We start from the raw sequence: 25,664 nt of genomic DNA, 5'->3' as shown, positions 1-25,664 counted from the left end.
CTACAAATAAATCAACAAAAAGTATTTTATGTATAATACCTATCATTAGAGACAGCTATGTAATAATTAGTATGAAGAGGTATGTCTTTTCAACAGATGTGTTCCAGAGCTAATACAGCTTTATTTTGGTCTGTTTTGCACATGTCTAGTACGAAGTTCTTGTAAAAAATTTGTTTGCCTGTTCATTTTAAAGGTTCTGATAAAAGTAAAGTGGCAATGTGCACTTTACGTTAGGTGAAATGGCCACTTTGCCAAGGGCATCTGGCTGCATGTGCATGGATTAGAGAATTAGATGGTGTTATGATCAGGGTTGTCTTTAGGGATTTCCATTTCTGATTTGAGTTAGAAACTTACACTGGGGTAACTAGGCACAATTATACCATTTAACAACTAACTACAGAAAAATAGAAAATGATATGGGTCTGTCAGCTCAACCATTAAAATATAACTAATTTTTGTTATTATCATGGACTTTGTCAAGTGAATTATTTGGAATCATGAATAACATTCTATTCAAATGGTTCGTATGTATTAAGGTAGTTGAATATAAGCCTAAGTCAACCCCTCGAAACCACTTCAGTCATGTGAGGTTGCATCCATTTATATATATATATACCTCGAAACCACTTCAGTCATGTGAAATTGCATCCATTTATATACCTCGAAACCACTTCAGTCATGTGAGGTTGCATCCATTTATATATATAAATGGATGCAACCTCACATGACTGAAGTAGTTTCGAGGGGTTGACTTAGGCTTATATTCAACTACCTTAATACATACGAACCATTTGCATAGAATGTTATTCATGATTCCAAATAATTCACTTGACAAAGTCCATAGTAATAACAAAAATTAGTTATATTTTAATGGTTGAGCTAACAGACCCATATCATTTTCTATTTTTCTGTAGTTAGTTGTTAAATGGTATAATTGTGCCTAGTTACCCCGGTGTAAGTTTCTAACTCAAATCAGAAATGCAAATCCCTAAAGACAACCCTGATCACAACACCAATTCGAATCTACAACACCATCTAATTCTCTAATCCATGCACATGCAGCCAGATGCCCTTGGCAAAGTGGCCATTTCACCTAACGTAAAGTGCACATTGCCACTTTACTTTTATCAGAACCTTTAAAATGAACAGGCAAACAATTTTTTTACAAGAACTTCGTACTAGACATGTGCAAAACAGACCAAAATAAAGCTGTATTAGCTCTGGAACACATCTGTTGAAAAGACATACCTCTTCATACTAATTATTACATAGCTGTCAGATTAACAATTGGAGGGCAGGCAATTGACGTTGCCAGTGTATCAACCTAGTTGGGATTGCATATAGCATAGTGATGCTACTGCATACTTGCTTTTAGTTAAAAAAATAAATTAAAAAACGTATACATGAGCTAATTTTAGCTTATGGAAAATTTTAGTTCATTGTTCTTTGTTATTATTTTCCCCTATAAGTGTTTGTGAAAAAGTTTATCCAAACAGAACCTTTATTAATTAAAAACAGACTCCAGTAAGCTGTCTGACTAAATTACTTATCAATCTTCACCTGTCTTTAATAAAAAAAAATTAACAACTATCGAACATGCAATAAAATATAGATTATGTAAACTTTGACAAACTTTACCTTTTCAAAAGAAACGCTCTCTCTTAAAGCAGTAAGATTGGTCACCCCATATGAAGTTAAACCACCAACACAAGTGGGATCGACTTCAGCCAATGTACGTAAAGCCAAAGCCGCCTCAATTCGAACCTGAGAATTTGCAAATTTAGAACAGATATTGAAGAAAAGAAATAAATGCCAAAACACCATAACCATGCTGTGACTTTTTTGGAAGTGCAAAAAGAAATCCACTATTTTTGACATAATCTAGCTTGTTTTGTGGTCTTTTTGGACAAGCCCATCAGGCCAGGCCCATTTGGATAGTTCTACATAGGATGTTACCACTCTGGTACCATGTGGAGAACGAAAAACCAAGAAAGAATATAATGACTTTCGTGCCTTGAGTACCCACGTGAATATTCTTATTTATAATGAAGAAGAAATACAATAATAAAGAACAAAATCAATATCTAATAATGAGAGGTACTTGATAAGATATTCCACATCAGATCATATCTTATCTCTATTTAATATAATGAAATCATATCTATAACAATTACAAATTAAACAGTTAGTCAAATAAGTTTTAGTAGCATGTATATGTAAAATCTTCTTTTTTTTCCATCTCTAACATCACTCAACCAGCAACTAGATTTGTATTTTTGGAGAGTGCCATCTGCATGATATTTCTTTCCAAAAACCCATTTGCAGCCAATAAGGGTCCGCCTTTGGGAAGATCCACGAGTGTCCAAGTGCCATTTTTAATGAGAGCGCTGTACTCGGTTAGCATTGCATTAAACCAATGAGGATCAGACAAGACTTGTTTAATAGTACTTGGTTCAAGAGAAGCTGAGACATGAAAATTCTAGGTTTGTAAATACCTGATTTTGATGTGATCATTGGTTGGGAGTTGGGAGGTGGAGATATCATGTCAGTCGTGGTATCCGAGGAAGAGCTATCTTGGTTGAAGGATGATGAGTTGTCAGTAGCAGGAGGAGAGGTTGAGGACAGATTGGGCGAAGCATCATCGTGTGAAATTTGAGGTAAAGGGGAAAAGCTGGGTGGTGTGTTTGCAGCAGTGTGATGTGTCAGCATGTGCAGTGTTTTGAGGTGGCAGCAGATGTTTCGGTGTGTGTGCAGTGTTGTGAGGTGGCAGCATGTGTGCTGTGTTGCATGTGGGCAGAGGTAAGGCAGAAGTATTTTTTGTTGACTGAGATAAAGCAGGCGTGGCAGTAAAAGGCTGTTTAATAACAGAAATAGGTATACTAGTTGGTGTATCAGAAAAGCGAGTTTTGTCCTTTTGGAAAAAAGGGTTATTAGATAAAGTAAAAGGGAAGACAGTTTCATTAAAAAGAACATGAGAGATATAAACTTTGCCAGAACCCTTTGGTTTGAGAATTGTAATCCAGAAACAGACACATTGTGGATCGGAAATTAAATTTTTGTTTGTTACAAGGAACATGCAAAAGATTTTTTGAAAACAACTGTGTTTTTGCGTGGGCTATAAAAAGTAGTAGAACCAATATGCGAAATAGACATTCACCTTCCCTCACCTAGAGTGACCGAGTCATTTCCGTTGTAGGAACCCTTAGTTGAAAAATTATTAGAGTCATAAGTGATACGGTGTGTAGCAGCGCTATCCAGATACCAAAGAGGATCATTTAGAGTGCAGGGTGTTCCCAGAATTGAAGGAGCATCATCATGAATTTCTGAAGAAGAAAGTTGACATTGGTTGGCAGAAATGGAAGGTTGAAAGTCATGCTCAAACCTGTGCCAACAATTTGTGGCAGTATGACTAAACTTCTTGAAAATTTGAAATTGTGGTTTCTGTTGCTGCCAAGAACTTCTTGGAGCATTCTTGATATTGTTGATTCTTGACAAAGGAGTTGTTTTTTGAAATTGTGGTTTCTGTTGCTGCCAAGAACTTCTTGGAGCATTCTTGATATTGTTGATTCTTGACAAAGGAGTTGTTTTGGTTTGTAGATTTGTTTCGCTGGTAGGATTGAGAACCTTTATTTCTATAGGTGTTGTTGGAACCAGAGATGACAGTGTTGTTGATGACAGCAGCAGTTTTGTATTTTTCAAGACACTCTTCTTGCGACAAGAGCAAGAACTCAATGGTGTAAGGATCTGTGCGGGTGAGAATGGAAGTGACGAAACTGTCATAGTCTTCAGAAAGAGCAGACCATCAAGAATTGCTTCAACGTGGACTTCTGTGGAGATAGGAGATCCAATAGCTGTCTGGGTGTCTACAATCTTCTTGATATCAAGAAGATAGGTAGCGGTATTTCTATCCTTTTTAGGTGTTCTAAACTGAATCTTTAAAGATTTTACATTGGCTCTAGATTGAGCATGATAAACATGCAGCTTGTTCCAGATTTTGGGAAGCAGTGGTGAGACAAACCATTTCAGTGAGAACCAAGATCAAGATGTTTTCAGTGGTAAGCTTGAGGAAGATAGGTGTCTTGAAAGTGTGAGGGTGGTAGGAGGACGTAAAGTGGCGGTTTCGGTGTTGTGGGTAGAAGAAGAATTTTCGGAAGCCATGACAGTAGCTCTGATTACCATGTAAAGAAAAGAAACAGAAAGAGAGAAACGGAGAATATTGAAACTGTGAAAAGTATCTTACAAAGAAAATGTTGACTAATATAATAACACTAGAGAAAAACACAAATATATAGAGAAGGAAGAGTAACAGAATAAGTTACTCTGTGCTGTGCTATCACAAGCACCTCTTCCAAATTTTCTTTTGCCTTGTAAATTTTGAAATGTTTACAACCTTTATGAAGATCACATGTACCACCAAGCATCAATATAGAACTCAAACTTCATTTTGAGTAGTTGAGAAAAACTTTATATAAAAGTATAATATCGTATGTTTGAGGTAGATAAAAAATATCAATAATTTCTTTTACAACTTGCTACATTTGTACATTATTTCTTTTTAAATTATAAACATTATATAAAAAAATATCATTAGCATTCCTTCTTTAGTTTTATATATTATTTCTTCTCTAAATGGTAAAAATCATATGAAAAATAAATAAAAGATAAATAACATAATAAACATTGAATATTTTATACTATATCATAATATTATTATAACTTCACTTAAATAATGGATATAATTTGTATTACAATACAATATTTATAATTGTATTATCTTTAATAATATTCTCACGAATTCTAAAAAGATTGAATAAAATTTATTTCCTTTTTAGTATTTTAGTTTTACATTAAAGATTTCATAAATATATATTATAAATAATTATACATTAGTACCCCAAAAAAAAAAAAATATATATATATATATATATATGAGTTTGTGTGTGTGTTGTACATAAATATTATGTAAGATGTTGAACATATATTATTATATTAAACACATAATTCACATATTTATATATTTTTTCATATTTTAGTGAGAGACGTTATCTAATCTTGTTGTACCATACCCCAGCAACAAATACCCCCCACCCAAAACAAATTACACTGGGACAACATGATACAAGGTTAAGCATATCCTATTGGCACACGAAAGAACTTATCACATGACACGATCCTATATTGTCCTATCTCAGTAACCAAACACAACCTTCAAATAATAATGTGAAGAACTACAAAAGGAATCACTTTCTTTTGTCTCCACAAACCGCCAGCCTAACTGAATGTTAGCCATATTGCTTCCTTTCAAATTTTCCCAGAAGAAACTATTTACAAGGCCAAATCATTTATATTTTCAGTTATTTCATTCCAAAGAACAATATCATGTGTTAAACTTAAAATTAGTCTTGAATCCAACATGAGCAAGGATATTAATGTATGAGAATAATAAATTGTATCTATATAAAATATGCTTTCATGAGCTCACTAGTTTTGAAGAATGTGACACAGCTGCAACTACAGTGTTGTCAAGAATTTCCTTAAATTCAAATGGAACCTGCACAGGGAATAATTAAAATAAGCACACCTTGAGACATCCCAGTCCATCGTAGTTCCTGGTTAAAAAATGTAGATTTCTTTACCAAATTGAAACATAAGCTGATACGCCTTACCTCTCCCACTGTCTTTAGAGTATAAGACAGTGTACGCAAGGCTGCCACTTTCATGGAAGGACCTGCCTCGGGTGATTGGAGCTAGAATTTGCCAAAAGGTGGGGAAAAGGCATAAGATTCAGTACACATCATAGCTGAATACTTAACTTGAAAAATACATGGCAACCACTAACTTAATTTAAACAAATAGTACCTGCTTTCCCAAAAAAACCAAAAAGTTTCTTTGAGTAGGTTCAGTCATTTGATCGGTTACAGCAACACGAAGGACGTAAAGAACACATGCCTGAGACAAGAATTAGAAATTCTTCTCAACAGTTTAAAATGCTAAATATATTACAACCCTAAACCTAGTTTATAAGAAAGAAGCAAATGGCTAGTTCGCAAACCAGTAGCATCAGAGGCAACCCATCAAGGTCTTGACAAGCTTTCTGCAAAGACTATAAAGTGTATCTTTTTGAGCTATTCTCGCATTTAGAAAGGGTATAAATGTTATTCTCCCTCAACTATAAGGTATTATGTGTTTGTTGATGTTACTTTCTTTGAGGACACGTTTTTCTTCCTGTCCTCCATGGAACATTCTTCATCTGTTCATTAAGCTCTTTGTGTATCATTTTGTGATCCATTGATCATTTCTACTTCCTCTCAAACTCCAACTCAAAATGCAGACAATATTGTTCCACCACCTCTTCTCACATACCAGAATGGAGCAAATAACTCCATACTTGCCTACAGATTCTAGTGACTCAAATCCTCCACCGCCAAATTCCCAATCCATGGATCATTCTTCCCCCTTGCCTTCTCCTAACTCTAATTATGTTTGACCTATTGCTCATAGACAAGGTAAACGATCTACGCATAATCCATATCCTTTTTATAATTTTTTAAGTTATCATCATTTGTCACCTTCATATTTCTCTTATAGTTTCTCCTTGTCTAAATAATTCCTCCAAAACCCAAACAAGGCTTAAATAAAGAGTAAAATTAAAAAAAAAAAAAAAAAAGTGCCACTATTTTCTTTCTCCTGTCCTATTTCCGCCCATCTATCTTAATGAATATACAAATAAAATTAACTAAAAGCAAAAGAAAAAATTAAAAAATATAAAAAATACCAAGGCATGGGCATCAACAGAAGTTTCAGCACGGAGCATTTCCATAACTTGCAGTGCAAAATTTTGCAGCTCACTGTCAGGAAGCAGATATTTTATGCGAATGACCTGCAAAGAAAAATTACCAGAGTAGTGTTCACAATCAGAACAAGTAAATGCACTTTAATTTTCTCGTGTGGCAGCTACCAAACTACTAAAGGGGACAATCTACGCATATGTAAAGAGAATATAAATAAAAGATCAATACAGAAAATCAAAACTTTTTCAGTCATACATCAACAACCACACAACAGAAAAGTGAGTACAAAGTGACTTTTTCAATTCATTTCCAATTTGCCTCCCAACCTTAATGTGTTAAAGTGACTTGAATTAAAGTGTCTAGATAAAAACACTGTTCGTCAGAGGAAAAAAACTTATATTATAGTAAAGGATGAAAAGCAGTTAGTGTTCAAAAAAGAAAAACAAAGTAGCCAACCAAAACTAATAAATAAAGACAGTAAAATGAAAATGTTTCATTAAAGTAAACAAACTCAGTAATGGCTAAACCTTAAAAACAGCAGAATGAGAATAAGTGTCCCTATTACTAAAACAGAAAACAATACAGGGTTGAATGTTCTGAGAAAATAACCAATCTACAAATATCCACAATAATGCCTTTAAATAAACTGCAAGCTGAATATCTATCAAAGAAATGTGATTCACCTGTAAGAAGAATACCCATGCTAATGTTAACCCAACCCGAACATTCCTAGACTTCACTCCACTAACTGAAATGGAAGTAAAAAAATCATTACATGCCCACAAAGAATGTGAAGTAAAAATGAAAGCTGAAAGAAGAAAATGAAACAGTTGTAAATTTGTAACTTTTAGATGATATCAGAATTTATAAACAAGGCATGAAATCCATTCTTTACTTTGGTTTTATAACTTCTATTAACATTAATATATCCAAATCAAAAGGCAACGATCTGCAGGGTATAAATTTAACCAGTAATACAAAGAAAAATAATACTCAGTTGAAATACAGAAAATGTGGGAAAATAAAAATAAAACAATCTGCAGCCCTTTTGAAACGAATCTGTGTTCATACTCAACAGACATTAAAAGTAATATCCATTCACCCACTCCTTGCAGACACAATGACCAGAAGAAAGAGCAAGGCCCAATTAGCTGGGTAATGGGCAAAATCCCTTTTTTGCAATTCCATGACGGAAGTTCTATGTATTGCCTCCTGTCATCCTAGAACTCACTTGCAATCATTTATTTTACCTCCAATGATCAAAAAGAAATACCAGCATTCAACGCATTTCATCAAATACTGTTAGAAATCAGACAAAATGGAAGAAAATTCATAGATGTGTGGGAAAATAAGAGAAAGTGAGGCAGAGAGAGAACAGACAGTACAGAGATGTACATTTGACCCAGAATTTTATGGCCTAAAAGTTACTTTAAAGTTAAAGTTAAAAAATTAGAATTTTAAATAAAGTAAAAGTTGTCTGGATGTTTTAGCTTAAAATTACATTTAAACGAAACAATCTGTTTCAATGTCTCGCCATTTAGTTCAAGATCAGATAGAAAAAGATAACATATGCAACTATTTTTATTTGTAGGAATTGAACACGTGTTAGGGAGTTTACAGCAACTCACGCTGAACAAATTGAGCTACACCCTCTTAACCCTTGCAGCGTACTTTTAAAAACTACTTAAGTTACTTCTTCTTTTTTCCAAAAGCTACAATTCTCTGTTTTTCTATAAAGATTTTCTGAGTTTTGCTCAGGCTCAAGCACATCTGAAAAAGGTTAGAGCCAAACTGCCTAAAAACATGATATTTTTGCACCCTCTTGATAAACAAAATACAGTGATCTAAACAGAGCATCAAACCTTTTGTAAAGACCAAAATCAAATGCTTCTGCAATCCACCTTCTAGTTTTTTTGATTGATGTAAAGGACCCTTTCCCTTTGGTTGAACCTGGAAAATTTTGAGGGGTAAGTATGAATGATGCAAAAGCAAGGAAAAACCAGAGAAAAACAATAATAGAGACCTGTGCTTCAGGATTCATTCCAAGAGCAAGCAAGGAACCCAAAGTTTCAGCAAAGGCATCCCGGACAGATGATACGGGATCTTCAAGTGCCTATCAAAAGTAGCAGTAACAAAGAAATGTATAGAATACTATAATTTTGCACCAAGCAATTGGCATGTTTACAGGTGAAAGAGACAAAATTGAGACAAAAATACCTGCCTTGACACAGTAAGAGGCTGAATTGTCGAGTTCTGTTACACCTAAGCCTGGACCTCCAATGCTAGCAAATGCCTTCAAACATCTTGCCGCAGCTATTCTCACAGCAAATGACTTATCCCCAGTGGCAGACCTCATTATGAGACGAAATGCCTCTGAATATGCTGTTGAAGCAGCACTACCACCAGAGCCTTCTAAGGCATTCCGAAGCATATACAATGCTTCTTGTCTAACAAACTCCTTATGTTTGATACATAGCAAATTCGTTAAAGAGAGCACAGTCAATTGTAATAGAATAAATACCTTTCTCAAGTGACAATTGAGAAATGATGCAGAAATGACAAATGCAATAGATGAAGAAAAGTGAGACAAATAAAGGCACTTCATCAAGTTGAGAGAAAGAGAGTGATGATACAAGTAAGAAAAACTCAAGTTCTACTTATAAGGAATTTCAGTGCTTTTGTTTGATCATTAATGACATTGATTTATCTATCAGACTAAAAATTGACATTCTTAAATAGTAGTATATTGAAATTATTTACAAGCTTTAAGATTCCCTTATTCTTTCCTAAAGAACTTAACAACTATAATCATTCACTTATTCACTTTCTAATATATGATCAACCTCTTTGCTCCACACTTCTGTGCCATATGCCCACATCTAAACAAGATGTAACTAAATACACATCTTTTATTTTTATTCCCTCTTTTCATTTTCTTAATCTTATTCAGCAATTTTAGTACAATATCATATACAGGTGCGATCAAGTAAATTTCATTAGTTTGATAAAGTCTTCTGGTGATGTTAAACACATTTCCTGCAACCTCAGGTCAAAACTTCTAATGGTTACTGCCCAATAAAATTCTATCTTTTCACTCAACAGTTGCTTTACAGGTATTTCAAAAACCTGTTAAAAGTAAATCAAGTAACAAACTTTCGATGTAAATAGATTTGGAAAAACAATCAAAAAGAGAATACTAATTAAAGGTACTGCTAGGATCATAAATTTATAGTTTTTTCTTAGGCAAAAGAAAACAGGCATGCATAAACCAAGATAACATTTTTATCTATGTTTTGCATATTATTCAGTTATTAGTAATTTAAACATATGAACATAAAATTTGTAAGGAATTACCTCGTTGAACTTCATAAGTTTAGTTGCTATGATTGTTGTTTCGAGTAAACCTGAAGTGATTCTTCTGCCAAAGTACTTATACAATTCTCCCAAGCATTGTGAAGCACCTATAAAATTATGTTCAGAAAAAAAAAAATGAGAAGTAAAAACAAAAGAAAAGCGACAGGATCTGAATAGTTAAATGCAAGAAACAAGAACAAAACCATAACACTCCAGAAAAAACATGCAACACAACAATTAACACAACTATGATGTGTAAGAGTCAACTGATTTCATGCCAAAAACAAGCAAAAGGACACATACAAATAAAAGTGATAGCTACTTATGCTAAGATGTTTGGTTCAGTCCATAAATTCTTTACCGACTTGCTTTGTGATAAGCTTGCTTAAATGCCCTGTATTGAGGCACTCTGCTTGGTTCATTCATAGAATTTGAGATACAAAAAGCTCTCCTTTTACTTGCAGCAAATGTAATGTTCTGGCCTTGTGACTTAGTGGAAACAGTTTAAAAATTGTTTTCTCTAGGGAAGACACTTATCATCCCTCTTACTTGTACTTCTCCCTGTCTCTCAATAATGTCTTTTTGGCTAAAAGGGACATATATTTAGAGTATCTCTCCCAGGTTAAAATCCAAATTGACAAGATCCAACATAAATCCAGAATAAAAACAATGAGTTCCCTTATTTTATTTGGCAAGGACTGCTACATTTCATTTTCTTTCTTTTAAATGTCCTAAGATTAGTCAGGAGTATGGAAGAAGATGAGTACATATTATACATGGGAGAAATGCTCTTCCTTGTGCTCCTTATTTTCCTTGATTTATGGAAGTGTCACATCACATCTTCCCCATAACTTAATTATTTCTGTCTAATTTCCAACAGTTTATCATGACTTGTTTTAAAGCTTCTAACAACAAGGAAGTGGCCCATTTTTTCTATCTTAATGAATTTCTTATTTTAAGAAAAATAAAAATAAGTCAAAACTTTATGGTGATGTGGCTGGTTGGTGTCTCCTTGCTCCAACATTTGCTCACAAATATCATTGTATTCATGGCTTCTCCCTAATGCTATTTTCATAGCTTCTCCAGGATAAGGCTAATAATCTTTGCAATGTAAGGAGGTTAATTTACTTTGGAACAACCTTTTGGAGTTCATGGGAAACAATGTGTGTATCCTTGTACGTTAGATCAGGTTTTAGATGTGCAGTTACTTGCTTTGTCGCAAAGGTTGTAATAAAAAATGGCACAACAAATTTTGAGGCAATGTATAAGTTATATAGTCCTATAGTTTGTAATTGAAGTGCCATGATAGCATCCTTAAGGCTGCGTCTTTCCCTTAAAATTGTTATGGAATAGAAATGTGCTCATTGCTTCTTTTTTATGTTTGTGCTCATGACTGCTTCAAAGGAAAGACACAACAATTTAACCACACAAGTTTTGTAGTATGATGATTATAAGAATATTTAGGAATGCAAGATCTATCTAAAACTTCCAGAAATCTTTAATCTAGACAAACCAGCAATCTTCTGAGGTTCATTCCTCTTCCCATCTGAGAGGAATCCCTGAAGGCTGCTTGCTCTGGAGTAAATTGATATTGAATCTCCCTTAGATATGACCTTTGCCATCGCTACCGATGCCAAGTGACGCACAGGCCGTCGTGCACCAAAAACAAGCAGGGAATTCAAAGCATCCTCACATCTCCTTTGCCACAACAAAATATTCTCCTGGAAACCATATTCTATAACATTAGAATTTGACAACCACCGGTAATAGAGTTTCGGAAATTCAGGCTAAAATAAAAGCGCCAAAAAGCAAAAGAATAACATTAAACCTCATAATAATTACAGAGCTCCAGTATATAAACAAGAGCTCGTTCTGAAAAGGCAATAAGAGTCGTATCTTAACCATAATCTTATTCCTAGCTTGCTCTCAGTGCTCTATTCAGCATGCATTGAATTTTAAACTTAGCTAAGTCAGCTCATCACACCATGATAGCGTGAAAGAAAAAAGCAGGAACGGCTTATCCGAACTGACAAGTGCAAATGCACATCCCTCTGAATTCTAAATCTCAACTTAATCTACTGGAGATATAGATTCGAGAGAAAAAAAAAATGTGAATGAATCCAAATTACGTGAGGAACAAACAGTGAATCAGCGAGTTTTTTTAAAATCAACCAATATCGAACTAATGAAATAATGCGGAAAAACGAACGAGCAAAGAAGAAGAAAAAACAAATCCACAGCAATGCGATGGAAGGTTGATATAGAGAGAGAGAGAGAGGGAGGGAGAGAGAGAGAGAGAGAGACCTTGGTGTCCTCGTCGATGGCGGTGATGAGATCGGAGAGGAGATCGAAGCAAAGAAGTGGCTGCGGTGATTTGTGAACGGCGGAGGCCACTATAGATTCGAGTTGCGCAACCAGCACGCCGAATCGTGACAGCGGCGCCGCCGGTGCCGCCGCCGTGTGTTGCTTCGCCATGTAAATCGAACTTTTCTTCTCGGCTGCAATGCAGAGTGTATCGCGAGGATCTTTTGATTTGATGATCGTTCGGGGACTTTGCCTGGATCCGGCGAGATGGTCAGGGAGTGTAAATGTGAAATAAAATACAAGTCATGACATTTGAGAGATTTTCTTTTTACAAAAGTTTAAAAAAAATAGTTTAATTGAATTTTTTTTATTAACCTTTTTTATGTTTGTTTACTAAAACTTATGTTTCATCAATATTTCACATCACCCTAACTTAAATTACAAATTTAGCAGCTTCTTTCCACTCAAAATTAAAAGTCTTCTCTTTTTTTTTAAATGTTGTAAAAATTGTTTAATCACATATTTACTCGCCTAAACATGAGCCAAAACTTCATGTTTTACGAGTTTTTTCATTAGTTGTTTTATTTTATTTATACTTTTGCCACAAAATTTATAAAAGATTATACGTTTTCATTCTATCGAACACTTTTAACATTTAATTCACACGCCACGTCATAACAAAAATTTAGAATTAGATAAATAAAAGTTTTTTTCTCATAATCCTATCTATTCAAAAATTGTAGTAGGAGAGTATTGGTCTATTTAAACCACTCAATTTAAGACAATTGAAATTGTCCGAGTCCTAGAGTTTTAAGAATATCATAGGTCATTCACATTTCTTGCATCCATGTATATATTTTTTAAAATTTATTTTCACGAAGACCACAGCATAAGCTAGTGCACCTAAGAATCTAAAAGTTATACGAAGATATTGTTACACATATAATCATCCATTCACTAATAAATTGCACCACCATAGACTTGCTATATGGTGTTTAAGACTAACATAATTCCTTTAACTATTACAAGTTTTGTATAGTTATTTCTAATTCACATAAGTTTTATTTGAGTTCAACGTATAATACAAAAATTAATATTATTTTACACATAATAATAATGGCAATAAAAAATATAAAGGCTAAATATGTTTTTGTTCCTTAACTTTAAGTGAATTTTGGAATTAGTCCATTTCGATTTTTTAGACTAATTTAGCCTTTTATTTCTCAAAATACGTAGATTTAGTCATTTTAATCAAATTCTATTAGGTTTATTTGATGTTTCGTACGCATTTCAGTTTCAGAATTGCATTTTCGTTGTTTATACTATTTGACACATTTTTGTTTTAATGTTAAATCAAATACTATTATGAAATGTGCTTAAAATGTCAAATAAACTTAACAAAATTTGATTAAAATGACTAAATTTATATATTTTGAAAGAAGTTTTCGCTCCGCTCGTGCGTGGCACTCCTTGCTGGCGGAGCGGCATACCGAAAAATGACTAAATTGGTCTAAAATTTCGAAATGGACTAATTTCAAAATTTGCTAAAAAGTTAAGGAACAGAAAAAATATTTAACCCAAAATATAATAATACAATAGACAATTAAAATGAATAATGATATTAGTAACGACACTAATGAGGAGATATGAAAATGTGTACTCAAAAAGTTTCCTAAGTTGTGAAAAGTTAATTGCACTGACATGATACCTATGTTGGCCTAAAGTGACTCAACAACATTTACTCCCTTGTTTTAAGTCATAAATAAAGTTTTAAGAGGCTTAAATTTTAAATATTCAAAATAGTTTGTTTTTTTTAAGTCACTTCATTATATAATAAGGGATGCTTCTACAAATTTGTAGGAGAAACATTTTGATAATAGTGTGTTTGAACGAGGTATCGTAAGAGAGTAATTTATTTATTTATTTAGTGAATTTAAATTTTTGAAATAAAATTAGTAGTTTAGATGAGAAAATAAAAATAAATAAATTTTAAATTTTAAAAAGGTGTATCAAATAATTAAAATACAAAATTTGAAATTTACTAGAAAAAAGTAGGACCAAAAAGTTGACTAAAATTAGGACCAAATGACTATTTAATCCAACTTAAAATAACAATAAACGAGCAAAGTATAATGGTATTTTCTATACCTGGAAACATTTTAAAAATTCATCATTATATTTTACTTGAAAGGCAAAGACTAACAATACTCTCTTATTTAGGGATACTCAAAGCTAGACTAAGCATATCCACATGCTTCAAAAATGAACTATTTTTCAACGGTATCATTGCATGTTGTTTGTGATGGAATCTTTAACAAGTACAATTAATTACAAATTTTGGAAGAGGATTTTTTTCTTAAGATTGAATTCTGCAACGAGTACATGCCCATAATGCTCGCATAGTGGTCCTTGTGAGATAACTTGACTTAATTATTTAGGGAGAACTCGCCTAAAAATGTAACTAATTCTACTCAATTTTTGATTTAAGTATAGTTGAGTTGATTTTTTGACTCGTTTAATTTGATTTGACCTTTTGGTCCAGGTTAACTTAAATCGATTTTTACCTCAGTTGACTCAAGTCAGTCTTTAACCTAAGACTTAACCTTCGAGTGACCAACTCGACATTCGATGAAGTAGGCTTAATTTGACTTTCGATTTTTTTGACTCCAAGCCAAGTTGGCTTGACCTTTGACTCGACTCGATCTTGTTTTTGGTAGCTATACTGACGACTTGATTATTCTACTTGAACCCATGCGATCTCAACTCAATCTTTAACTCAGAGCGACTCAACTCAATTTTTAGCTCGAATCGAACTCGACCGACCTTCGATCCATACTAATTTGTCTTGACTTTGATCCATATGGAGTCGATATAGCATGAGGTGTATTTTTAGATTGAAATAGGATTTTTTTTTTTTTAAGATTGAATTTGGCAACGGGATGCCCATAATGCTCGCATAGTGGTCCTTGTGGAAGAATTACGTCTTCCTTGTAAAGTATCATTCCATCTTGAAGATGTTCTCTGACCCTTGTTCCTTTCTGAAGAGTCCCCATTCAGAAGACGGGACACTAGAATATGGTTGGTCAAACACAATGTCAAAAGATAGAATAAAGATAACCCACAACAAGGACCACCTCTTTCACTTTGATTTCTCATACTGCATTTTTCTCCCATTACTTTCAAACCCTGCTACTGCAAGTACCTTTCGCAACTTAACTCTAGGTACAATAGTAACAGAATATGGTACAAAAAGGAATAACACCACCACCATATCTATCTCACCTTCTAAACTATTTCAATTTCTCAACTCATTTCTTTAATATGATCTTAAAATATGTTTTGGGTATACGTGACGTGTATGGAATACTATAGTATCTATCAGAATACGTATATTATATGGATTTGTGGAGCTTAATATTTTGCAGTAGTATGAGATAAAGATAATTTTCTGTTACAAAAACCAGTGTCGTGATCACCAGAAACAGACTGCAGCATATCAATTTCATATTCCAGTGTTACAAATATTTCTCAAACTCTATGTAAATCTTCTGTACATAACGGATTGAAATTTGAAACTATAGATACTCAAACTACAGATATTAACAGAAAACGCCACCATCAAACACATGAGTCACTGGTTAACAAAGTTTCTGATATGAGCTATCATTTCTTGGGTTCGGGAATGTGAAAGCTGGTAATTATGCAGAACTTGGAAGGCATGGCCTACGCCTTTGAAAACAATTGTTTCAACCCTTTTCCCTGCTTTACCCAAAGCTTTTGCGAACTCCAAGTTCCTATCTCTCAGTATATCCATTTCTGAAACGCACACCATAATGGAAGAAACCCTCAAATCTCTCAATTTCACCGTGCCATACGCAAGAGGGTTGCAATATGGGTGGTCACGAGTGGCTCCAAGAGGAAGCGCCAAGCGCCAATAAGTGTCGGAAACGGATAAAGTGAGCGCTGAGTGGGGTGGCTGAAGGAAGTGCTTCTCGGAGCTAGTTCTTTCTTCTCCTCCGAAGAAAGGTTGGATCAGTATGACACCCTTGAGAGACAACGGTGTCGTGGTGTTTGATGATGATGATGATGATCCCATGCGGGTGGCCACATTATAAGCTATGTTGGCACCTGCACTGTCACCGGCGAGGAAAACGGAAGACATGTCGCAGTGACTCAGCCACCATTTTTGCGCGGCGGAGATGTTCAGTGCTTCTCTTTTCACCCACGCGAGAGCGTTGAAACCGTCATCGTATGCAATAGGAAGACGGTTCTCTGGGGCTAAGCGATAATCCACAGAGAGAACGACACAGTTTGCTTTGGAAGCGAGGTTGGTCAAGAACTCATGGTAACAACTCCAAGCAGCAGAACCGACACAGAATCCACCACCGTGGAAGTACATAACCAAAGGAAGAGGCTTTGTTGTGTGAGAACTCGTTGAAGGCACATAAACACGTGCCCTCAAGTTGGTCTCTCTGTTGATGATAACAACATCTTTGGCACGTTCTGTGCAGGAGACACTGGGCACAATTTGTGGCCTCTCTACACGTCCATCTCTGTGGACTCTGATGAGTCCTTGAATCTCTTCGGCGATGATTTCACGTTGCTGGTTAGTGTTGTTCACTTGAGGGTTGTGCCTGAGTGAAATGGTAGCCATGATATTGTCGAAGAGTGAAAATTATCTGAATTCTTCTTAATTGTGATGCCACCACAGCGATGGATGCTATGCGGTTTGGTCCTTTTATAGAAGATTAGAGAATAAGAAGAGAAGGGAAATTGACGAATTGGAAGGCTTCAAGTTGGAAAGAAGCTTCATTTTCTGATAGCCATGTGCTGTTTATGAAGATTCCCGCGTGAAGATTAATATTTTTTGTTTTTTGTCTGTGTCTTTGGATTGTATATCTAATAAGATTTATTTTTTCATGCAGTGTGAAAATGAACAGAGAGAATCTGATTGAACGAGGGGGTGTTTGGGATAAACATTATTCCTATCTGATGATGGAGGTAAATGCAGCACTTCATGCGATACTTTTGTAACAAGCATGTTGCAACTTGCATCGCTATTATGACAGTTAAATTCTGTGACTTTTTTTTCTGCACTTGAGGATGGAGATATGGATACCCAATCCATAAAGTGAAGTGAACTAGGACATCTGTCGTAGACGCTTTATCCTTTCGCAACATTATTTTTGTTTCTTAATTTATCGACTATTAAAGAATATAACATGTATATAGAACATAAACTAACTGTACAATTTACCATTTACGTAAAGTTCCTGGTTTAATTTGTAAGAATTTTGAGTATTTGAGTGCAATGTATGTTCGATGGCTGTTTTCCTTTTCTTTGTAAATCCAGAAAACTGATGATTTTGTGTTAGAAGCTACCGAAGCTATAGGGGAATAGACCTGAATGGACCAAACAGAAAGATTAAAAATAAAAAAAATAAAGAATATTCTTCTAATTCCAAGTACAAGCAAATGGAAAGTTAACTTTATTCTTTAAATATCCTATATCTCTCGACAGATATGCCTTCTTCTATTCTTATTGATCTTATTATACTAATTCTTTTTCTATTTTTATTTCTTCAATATTAAAAGAAAACACAACAACTTTATTTCCATCACATCTCTCTACAGATACACGTCTCTTCTTCCAATATACACACGCACACGGATTCTTGGATACGTACATTTTTCATTTATATATAATAATTAATTAATTATCTTCAGTTGTGGCCCAACCTAAGAAAATTAATTATCAAACTGCCTTGTTTTCTCTCATTGTTTCTATATTTTAGAGAGACTTAACCATAAAAAAATGCAAGAGAAAAAAATAATGCATTTGTTTGTATTGTTAACTTAAACTTTTATTTTGTATAGTTTTTACTAGGATGATACCCATTTTGGTTTAAATGTATCAGTTTAATACTCACTTTTAAAAATGTGTCAATTTAGTCTAAATTTTTGAAAAAATGTCTTAATCAGGTATTTTTCAGAGAAAAATTACTAAGTCGTTAACTTAATTCATGACTTTTATCACTAAATTCTAATATAAATATTAATACTTAATTTTGTAAGTCATTCTAACGATGTTAATAATTTTTTGCTGAAAATTACCTAATTGAGACATCTTTTCAAAAATTAAGACTCAATTGACGCATTTTTAAAAACGAATATCAAACTGACACATCTAAATGAAAGTGAATACCATCCGACTAATTAAACATTTTTTATAAAGATATATTTCATATATCTTCTTCTCTGTTTTTTTCCCCTTGTGTTTCATTCTGTTATTCTGTTTTTTAGTTTTTGTTACCTTCCCCAAACTGTATGCTTGTGTTATATAAGGTCAAACTCTGATATTACAAAGACACATTGTTTCATTCAATGGATAAAATAAGCCAATTCTTTCTCTCTTTCTTAATACACTAACAATTTTTACTAATAGTTTAACAGGATAATAGTAGTTACAAATATACTTAGATTCCATTTAAGTTGACCTTAGTTTCAACTTTCAACTAATACTAGTGCTGATAACTACTATTCAGGATGATGCACGAGTACTTCTCTTTTACTTTTGTATATATTTCACGATGTGATGCATATCTTTCGATGTCCACCATTCATTCATGCATGCACCCACCGGCAGATTGAGTTGATCAATTTGAATCCCAACTATATAATTTTTGCAAAATAACATAAAGTAAAATTTTATCACTTTGACTCAACTTTATAAGTCGAATAAGATTTTCTGGTATCGAAGATAAATATGGTATTTATCTCATTTTTTTTTATCCCAAATCGGTGGGATTCTACCAGCTCTTTGACTATGACCGAAAGTAACTATTAACTACAAGTAATTTATGTTTCTCTTTAATAGTTTAGTAGCCATTAGTTTTGGAATGCTGTACATTGCCTGCAAAAAATACAATGTGGATTAAGAAATTAGAAAAATGTGTAATGAGATTCTTGACCAGAAAAGAAAGTGGTTCGTGTTGTAACTATGTTAGTATAATTAATAATTAAACGGGGTTTTAGAGAGGATTAGGGGGTGCTAAGAACTTTATAATTTGGTCAATAAAGGTTTAAAATATTGAGTTGGTCCCATACGGAAGATTTTGTTCCAAGAATCACAATCTGATGCAATTGTATAACGTCGTGGAGGTTGATGATCCATTGAAGTGGGGTGTGAAGAAATTGGCATGAACATTTACAATATTATTTACTTTATACTGGATTCTGCAGTGGAACCCACGTACAAAAACATGGGGTCATGTTAACCTTACATGAATTTCATGGTGTTAAGAGTCAAGATTCTTCTCTTCTATGCATCCACATGGGTCTGCCAAATTTCAAAACCCATCGACATGCCAAAGCCTTTTCACCTTTATTCTTTCTCCTTTTTCGACCTCTTCATCCTCAGAGATAAACCAATGAGACAGTGAAAAGATAGTGTCACTCTCACCAAGTGCTCTCTACCTTGCATACTATTTATTTTAGAGCTGTAAAAATAGGTTGGAACCTGCAAGCCAACTCGACTCATTATAAGTTCGGATCGGGTTGGGTTAAAATTTTTTTATAAATTTCAATACAGATTGATTTTTGACCCGTCTCATTTAAAACTCGGCTCATCCGAGTTGAACCCGTGGAAAGCCGGGTTTGCTCACCAACTCGCAGATAAAGGGTCACACAAGTGTTTTTATTTATTTTTATTAAGTTGGGCTTTACATTTGGGTTATGTTAAGTTATTTTTTATCCAACACATCAATAATTTGTATTTTTTTTTTATTTTGGTTTGTATTTGGATTGTATTAAAGTTTATTTAGATTTTAATTAGAATTACAAATTAGTTTTGACAGAAAAAAATATTTTTTTTTTTAATTAAGTGAACCCGTGAGCCAACCCGTTTAACCCGCCAACCCGTGGTGGGCCGGGTTGGATTCAAATTTTTTTGACTCGCTAAAAAGTGAGCCGGGTTGGATTGGTTCACTAAATCATCAACCCATAGTGAGTCGAACTGGGTCAAGTTGGGTTATTCGTTTTGACAACTCTAATTTATTTTAACTACGGAAAGATTTCGAGATTTATGCAATATAGTGCAAATGATATTATTTTAATTGAGATTTCAAATACGAATCTAAGTATTAGGAAAAAAATTGAACATTTTAAACATGTGATAGGAAAAAAACTTGGAATATTTCTTTTAGCACCTTCATGTCTTATTCTTGTACCTCAATCAGTGTGAAAAAAAGGTATAAAATATTTATTGATTGAAGATATTTTAATTATATAATTCAAAATTTTATTCTAAATCATATAAAATTTAAACAATATTTTGAATTGCATAGCCTAAAAATATAATATAGATTGTATAATTTGAAAATATGTTTTGAATTGTAAAATCAAAATATCTTTATAAGTTGTGTAATCCATAAATACATTTTGTATGATACAAAATACAACTTTACATTATGAAATAAATACATTCCAAATTACAAAATTTAAAAATCCATTATAGATTACATTATATTGAAACATGAAAATGCATTATAAATTACATAATTCAAAAATGCATTACAAATTATATAATTAAAAAACCTAAAAATGTATTATGGATCACACAAGTTGAATACAGAATTTTCTCTCATGACCCATGCTCGAAATCCTCCTCGACACACTTTTCAACAAAATCATCACTTTATTTTTTTCTTTAAGTTTTAATGAAAATAACATTTTAAAATGTTTCAAAGTTATCTTTCCAGAACAAACACTGTTCCCAAAATATTAGTCTGTAATGGAAAAAAATTCATTATTGTTATGAATTAATGGTCGTCCATTGATTTATACAATTACTCATATGATTGATAATCATATTATTCATTACTCTTTATGATGTAATATTTTGTATTTACTATTTGATTTTATATCCTTTCTGGGTTACCATATTGTACCTATAAATAGGACTCGTCCTATCAGTAATGAGACACACATAAAAACAGAAGTTGCTCCCTACTCTCTCATTCTCTATTCTTCCTCTCCTTTGTCTCTCTTATTACCTTTATTTTATAACACGTTATCAGCACGAGGGTTATCCAACTGAGCGTGAAGGCATATTTTTTTTTTCTCCCTAAGAACAACACTCTATATTCCTTAACCGAGGTTCTTTCTAATCTTTTTCTCATTCACAAACTTTATCTCATTTTCTTTTTTTTGTGTAATGATAATTGTTTGATTTATTTTTCTCTGTCATATTATTATTATTATTATTATTTGATTTTAATAATTTCATACATGAAATTTGATTATATTAATATTTTATGTGCTAGTTTTAAACACGCGAAACGTTGCAAAATTCTCTGTCATAATATTTTTATTATGACGATGATTATTATTAATATTATTATTTTGATGATGATGATTATTATTAATATTATTATTTTATGTGTTAGTTTTAAACACGCGAAACGTTGCAAAATTTGGATTTGTGACCCTTGATATTGTAAGGAAGAATTCCTTATATTGGATTTTAAATGTTGAAATATATTTAGATGCAATGGATATTGGGATACCATTAAATAAAGAAATAAAGCAACTAATTTGCTCATAACAAAAATATTGTGAAAAGAGACTTCACAAATATTGTGAATTTATTTCATGCCTATGCATGGCTGGCTGGACAAAGCAATAAAGCTTTTGATGAAAAATCATGAGATCCGCCTAATCTGCTCCATTCCCAGAAGTGAATGGAGCAATCAATATTATGAATTGATTTCATGCCTTCTTGTGGCTGAACAAAATAATGAGCTCTTGATGAAAAATCATGAGGCCCGACCAACTGGTTCTGCTCCATTCCCAGAAGTGAATGCAGCAACATCTGATCCATATAATCATGGACGAGGTCAAGACCATAATAATAATCGTGGTCGTAATTTTGGCCGTGGTCGTAGCCATGGTCGTGGTCGTGGTCGTGCTATTAATCATGGTCGTGGACATGGTTATAAAGGAAATTTTCAAAGAGAAACTTCATCAACAGAAGTGGAACAAGAATGCGAAAAAGGAAAAAGAAAGGGGTGAAAATAATGGCAAAAAGGCTGAAAATATATGTTACCGTTGTGGTAGTAAAGGTCATTGGACCCGTGCCTGTTATACACCAAAGCATCTTGTTGAACTCTACCAAGAATCACTTAAAAAGAAGAATGTAGAAACACACTTTGCTTATGAAGATGGTGATTCTGATTATGGTCATATGGATACTACTCATCTTGATATTGGTGATTTCTTTTCTAAACCCGATGGAAGCATTGATCACCTTATTGGTGATGGGAGTGTTAGAAAATAGTTTTATTTTATGATTAATTTTTAAGACAATGTTTTATATTTAATTCATGTTGCTTTTATATGTACAAGTTTTTATGTTTTTATGAATAAAATCCTCTATTTTATTTTTTTTTTCTTTCTCTCCTCTTACAAAGTAATCTCTAATATTGATATTTATGTTTATATGAAGAATGAATATTGGCATTAACACCAATGATGAGGATCTGTGCCTTGCTGATAGTGCAACAACTCATACAATTCTCAAGAGTAATAAATTTTTCTCTACTTTGGTAATGCGAGAAGTCAATGTTAGTACTATTTCTGGTACTACAAATATAATTGAAGGCTCTGGAAGAGCTACAGTACTTCTGCCAAGAGGTACAAGATTGCATATTAAAAATGCATTTTATTCTCCTAAGTCCAATAGAAACTTATTAAGTTTCAAGGATATTCGTCTAAATGGATATCATATTGAGACAAATAATGAAGGAGATGTTGAATATCTTTATATCACTCAAATTGAGTCAAATAAAAAATGTGTATTGGAGAAATTATCAGCCTTCTCTTATGGCTTGTACTACACATATATTAATGTGATTGAGACGCATGTTATTGTAAGCCAGAAGCTTACAAATAAGAATGAATTTCTTGTTTGGCATGATCGGTTGGGTCATCCTGGATATATCATGATGCGAAAAATAGCTGAAAACTCATGTGGACATCCACTTAAAAGTCAAAAGCTTCTTCAGTCCAATGATTTCTCATGTACTGCATGTTCGCAGGGAAAATTGATAATAAGACCATCACCAGAAAAAATTAGAAATGAGTCAATCTCATTTTTAGAACGAATACAAGGTGATATTTGTGGTCCAATACACCCACCATGTGGATCATTTAGATATTTCATGGTATTAATTGATGCGTCCACTAGATGGTCACATATTTGTTTACTATCAACTCGAAATCAAGCATTTGCTAAGTTATTAGCACAATTGATCAAGTTAAGATCCCACTTCCCAGATTATCCAATTAAGAAAATTCGTCTTGATAATGCTGGTGAATTTACATCTCATGCTTTTAATGAGTATTGTATGTCAATTGGAATTGAAGTTGAACATCCAGTAGCACATGTTCATACTCAAAATGGACTTGCAGAATCATTGATAAAACGTCTAAAATTGATTGCACGACCTTTACTTATGAAAGCTAATCTTCCAATGACTACTTGGGGATATGCAATTCTGCATCCTGCAGTATTGATTCGCATCAGACCAACAAGTTATCACAAATACTCTCCTTTACAGTTGGTTTTTGGTCAACAACCAAATATTTCTCATTTAAGAATTTTTGGGTGTGCTGTATATGTCCCAATTTCCCCACCAAAAAGGACTATGATGGGTCCTCAAAGACGTTTGGGAATATATGTTGGATATGATTCTCCATCGATAATAAAATATCTTGAACCATCAACAGGTGACTTATTTACAGCTCGATTTGCTGATAGTCATTTTGATGAATCAATTTTTCCAACGTTAGGGGGAGAAAGAAAGAAACTGGAAAAAGATATTGGTTGGAATGAATTATCATTATCTCATCTTGATCCTCGTACAAAAGAGTGTGAACTAGAAGTTCAACGGATAATTCATTTACAAAAATTGGCCAACCAATTACCAGATGCTTTTACTGACACAAAAAGGGTAACTAAGTCGCATATACCCGCTGCTAATACTCCAATCAGAATTGATATTCCTGTTGGACAATCTAATATAGCAAATGAATCTCAAACACGCCTAAAGCGTGGTAGGCCTTTGGGTTCCAAAGATAAAAATCCTCGTGTGAGAAAAAGGGAAAAAAGGCAAGATGGCCTAATCGAGGGGGTAAAAGTCCCAAAAGATTCTTTTGACATAATCAATGATTCGGTTCCAGAAGAACCTCAGGTACCTGAAATTGTTGAAAATGATGAGATCTCAATAAATTATGTCATGAATCATAAAATATGGAATCGAAATAAAGTCAATATTGACGAGGTTTTTGCATATAATGTAGCAAAGGATGTCATAAGTGACAATGATGATCAAGAACCAATGACAATTGAAGATTGTCGGCAAAGAAATGATTGGCCAAAATGGAAAGATGCAATCCAAGCAGAATTAGATTCGCTTGCTAAACGAAAGGTTTTTGGACCTGTAGTTCGCACACCTGAGGGTGTAAAACCTATTGGGTACAGATGGGTTTTTGTACAAAAACGAAATGAGAATGGTGAAATTGTTAGATACAAAGCACGGTTAGTTGCTCAAGGTTTTTCACAAAGACCTGGTATTGATTTTGAGGAGACATATTCTCCAGTATTGGATGCAACAACATTTAGATATTTAATTAGCCTTGTTGCACAAGAAGGTTTGAATTTGCACCTCATGGATGTTGTTACAGCCTATTTGTATGGCTCTTTGGAAAATGATATTTATATGAAACTCCCTGAAGGATTTAATGTGCCCAACAAAGCAAATTCTAAAAAGGATTATTCAATAAAATTGAATAAGTCCCTTTATGGATTGAAACAATCAGGACGTATGTGGTATAACCGTCTAAGTGAGTACTTATTAAAGGAAGGGTATAAAAATGACCCTATTTGTCCTTGTATTTATATGAAAAGATCCGAGAATGAATTTGCCATAATTGCTGTTTATGTAGATGACATAAACATAGTTGGAACTCCTAATGAGCTCACAAAGGCAATTGATTGTTTAAAGAAAGAATTTGAGATGAAGGATCTTGGAAGGACAAAGTTTTGTTTGGGATTACAAATTGAGTATTTAAACAAAGGTGTTCTTGTACATCAAGAAGCTTATATAACGAAAGTGCTTAAAAAGTTCTATATGGACAAATCACATTCACTATGCA

The 25,664-nt window shown here is 33.5% G+C and overlaps 2 protein-coding genes across 5 annotated transcripts in view; both read right to left on the bottom strand.

Annotated features, from left to right (window-relative positions):
• SWEETIE (HEAT repeat-containing protein) overlaps positions 1–12,746 on the bottom strand; it is a 37,783-nt gene extending 25,037 nt beyond the window's left edge. Inside the window, exons 1-12 of one of the 4 annotated variants that reach the window (XM_028073747.2) lie at positions 12,450–12,746; positions 11,659–11,866; positions 10,146–10,252; positions 9,013–9,246; positions 8,815–8,904; positions 8,654–8,741; positions 7,475–7,539; positions 6,776–6,880; positions 5,860–5,949; positions 5,667–5,747; positions 5,483–5,551; positions 1,639–1,764 (exon numbers count right to left, since the gene is read on the bottom strand). In XM_028073747.2, coding sequence (XP_027929548.2) covers positions 1,639–1,764; positions 5,483–5,551; positions 5,667–5,747; positions 5,860–5,949; positions 6,776–6,880; positions 7,475–7,539; positions 8,654–8,741; positions 8,815–8,904; positions 9,013–9,246; positions 10,146–10,252; positions 11,659–11,866; positions 12,450–12,620 — 1,434 coding nt within the window. In that variant the 5' untranslated portion in view covers positions 12,621–12,746. Of the gene's footprint in view, positions 1–1,638; positions 1,765–5,482; positions 5,552–5,666; positions 5,748–5,859; positions 5,950–6,775; positions 6,881–7,474; positions 7,540–8,653; positions 8,742–8,814; positions 8,905–9,008; positions 9,250–10,145; positions 10,253–11,658; positions 11,867–12,449 lie in introns of those variants that run through there. The other 3 variants (XM_028073746.2, XM_028073748.2, XM_028073749.2) reach the window with 3 other exon arrangements.
• Positions 12,747–15,949: 3,203 nt separating this feature from the next.
• LOC114184734 (putative carboxylesterase 17) lies at positions 15,950–17,320 on the bottom strand. The gene has a single exon (XM_028072045.2). The coding sequence runs from the start codon at positions 17,101–17,103 to the stop codon at positions 16,081–16,083; it is 1,023 nt and encodes a 340-aa protein (XP_027927846.2). The 5' UTR covers positions 17,104–17,320; the 3' UTR covers positions 15,950–16,080.
• Positions 17,321–25,664: the final 8,344 nt, after the last annotated feature.

The sequence above is a fragment of the Vigna unguiculata genome, chromosome 5, assembly GCF_037176805.1.
Source record: "Vigna unguiculata cultivar grain cowpea cultivar isolate G323 ecotype 2 chromosome 5, ASM3717680v1, whole genome shotgun sequence".
NCBI lineage: Eukaryota > Viridiplantae > Streptophyta > Magnoliopsida > Fabales > Fabaceae > Vigna > Vigna unguiculata.
The sequence above is the reverse complement of the archived record's forward strand: the minus strand, read 5'-3'. Positions and strand labels throughout refer to the sequence as shown.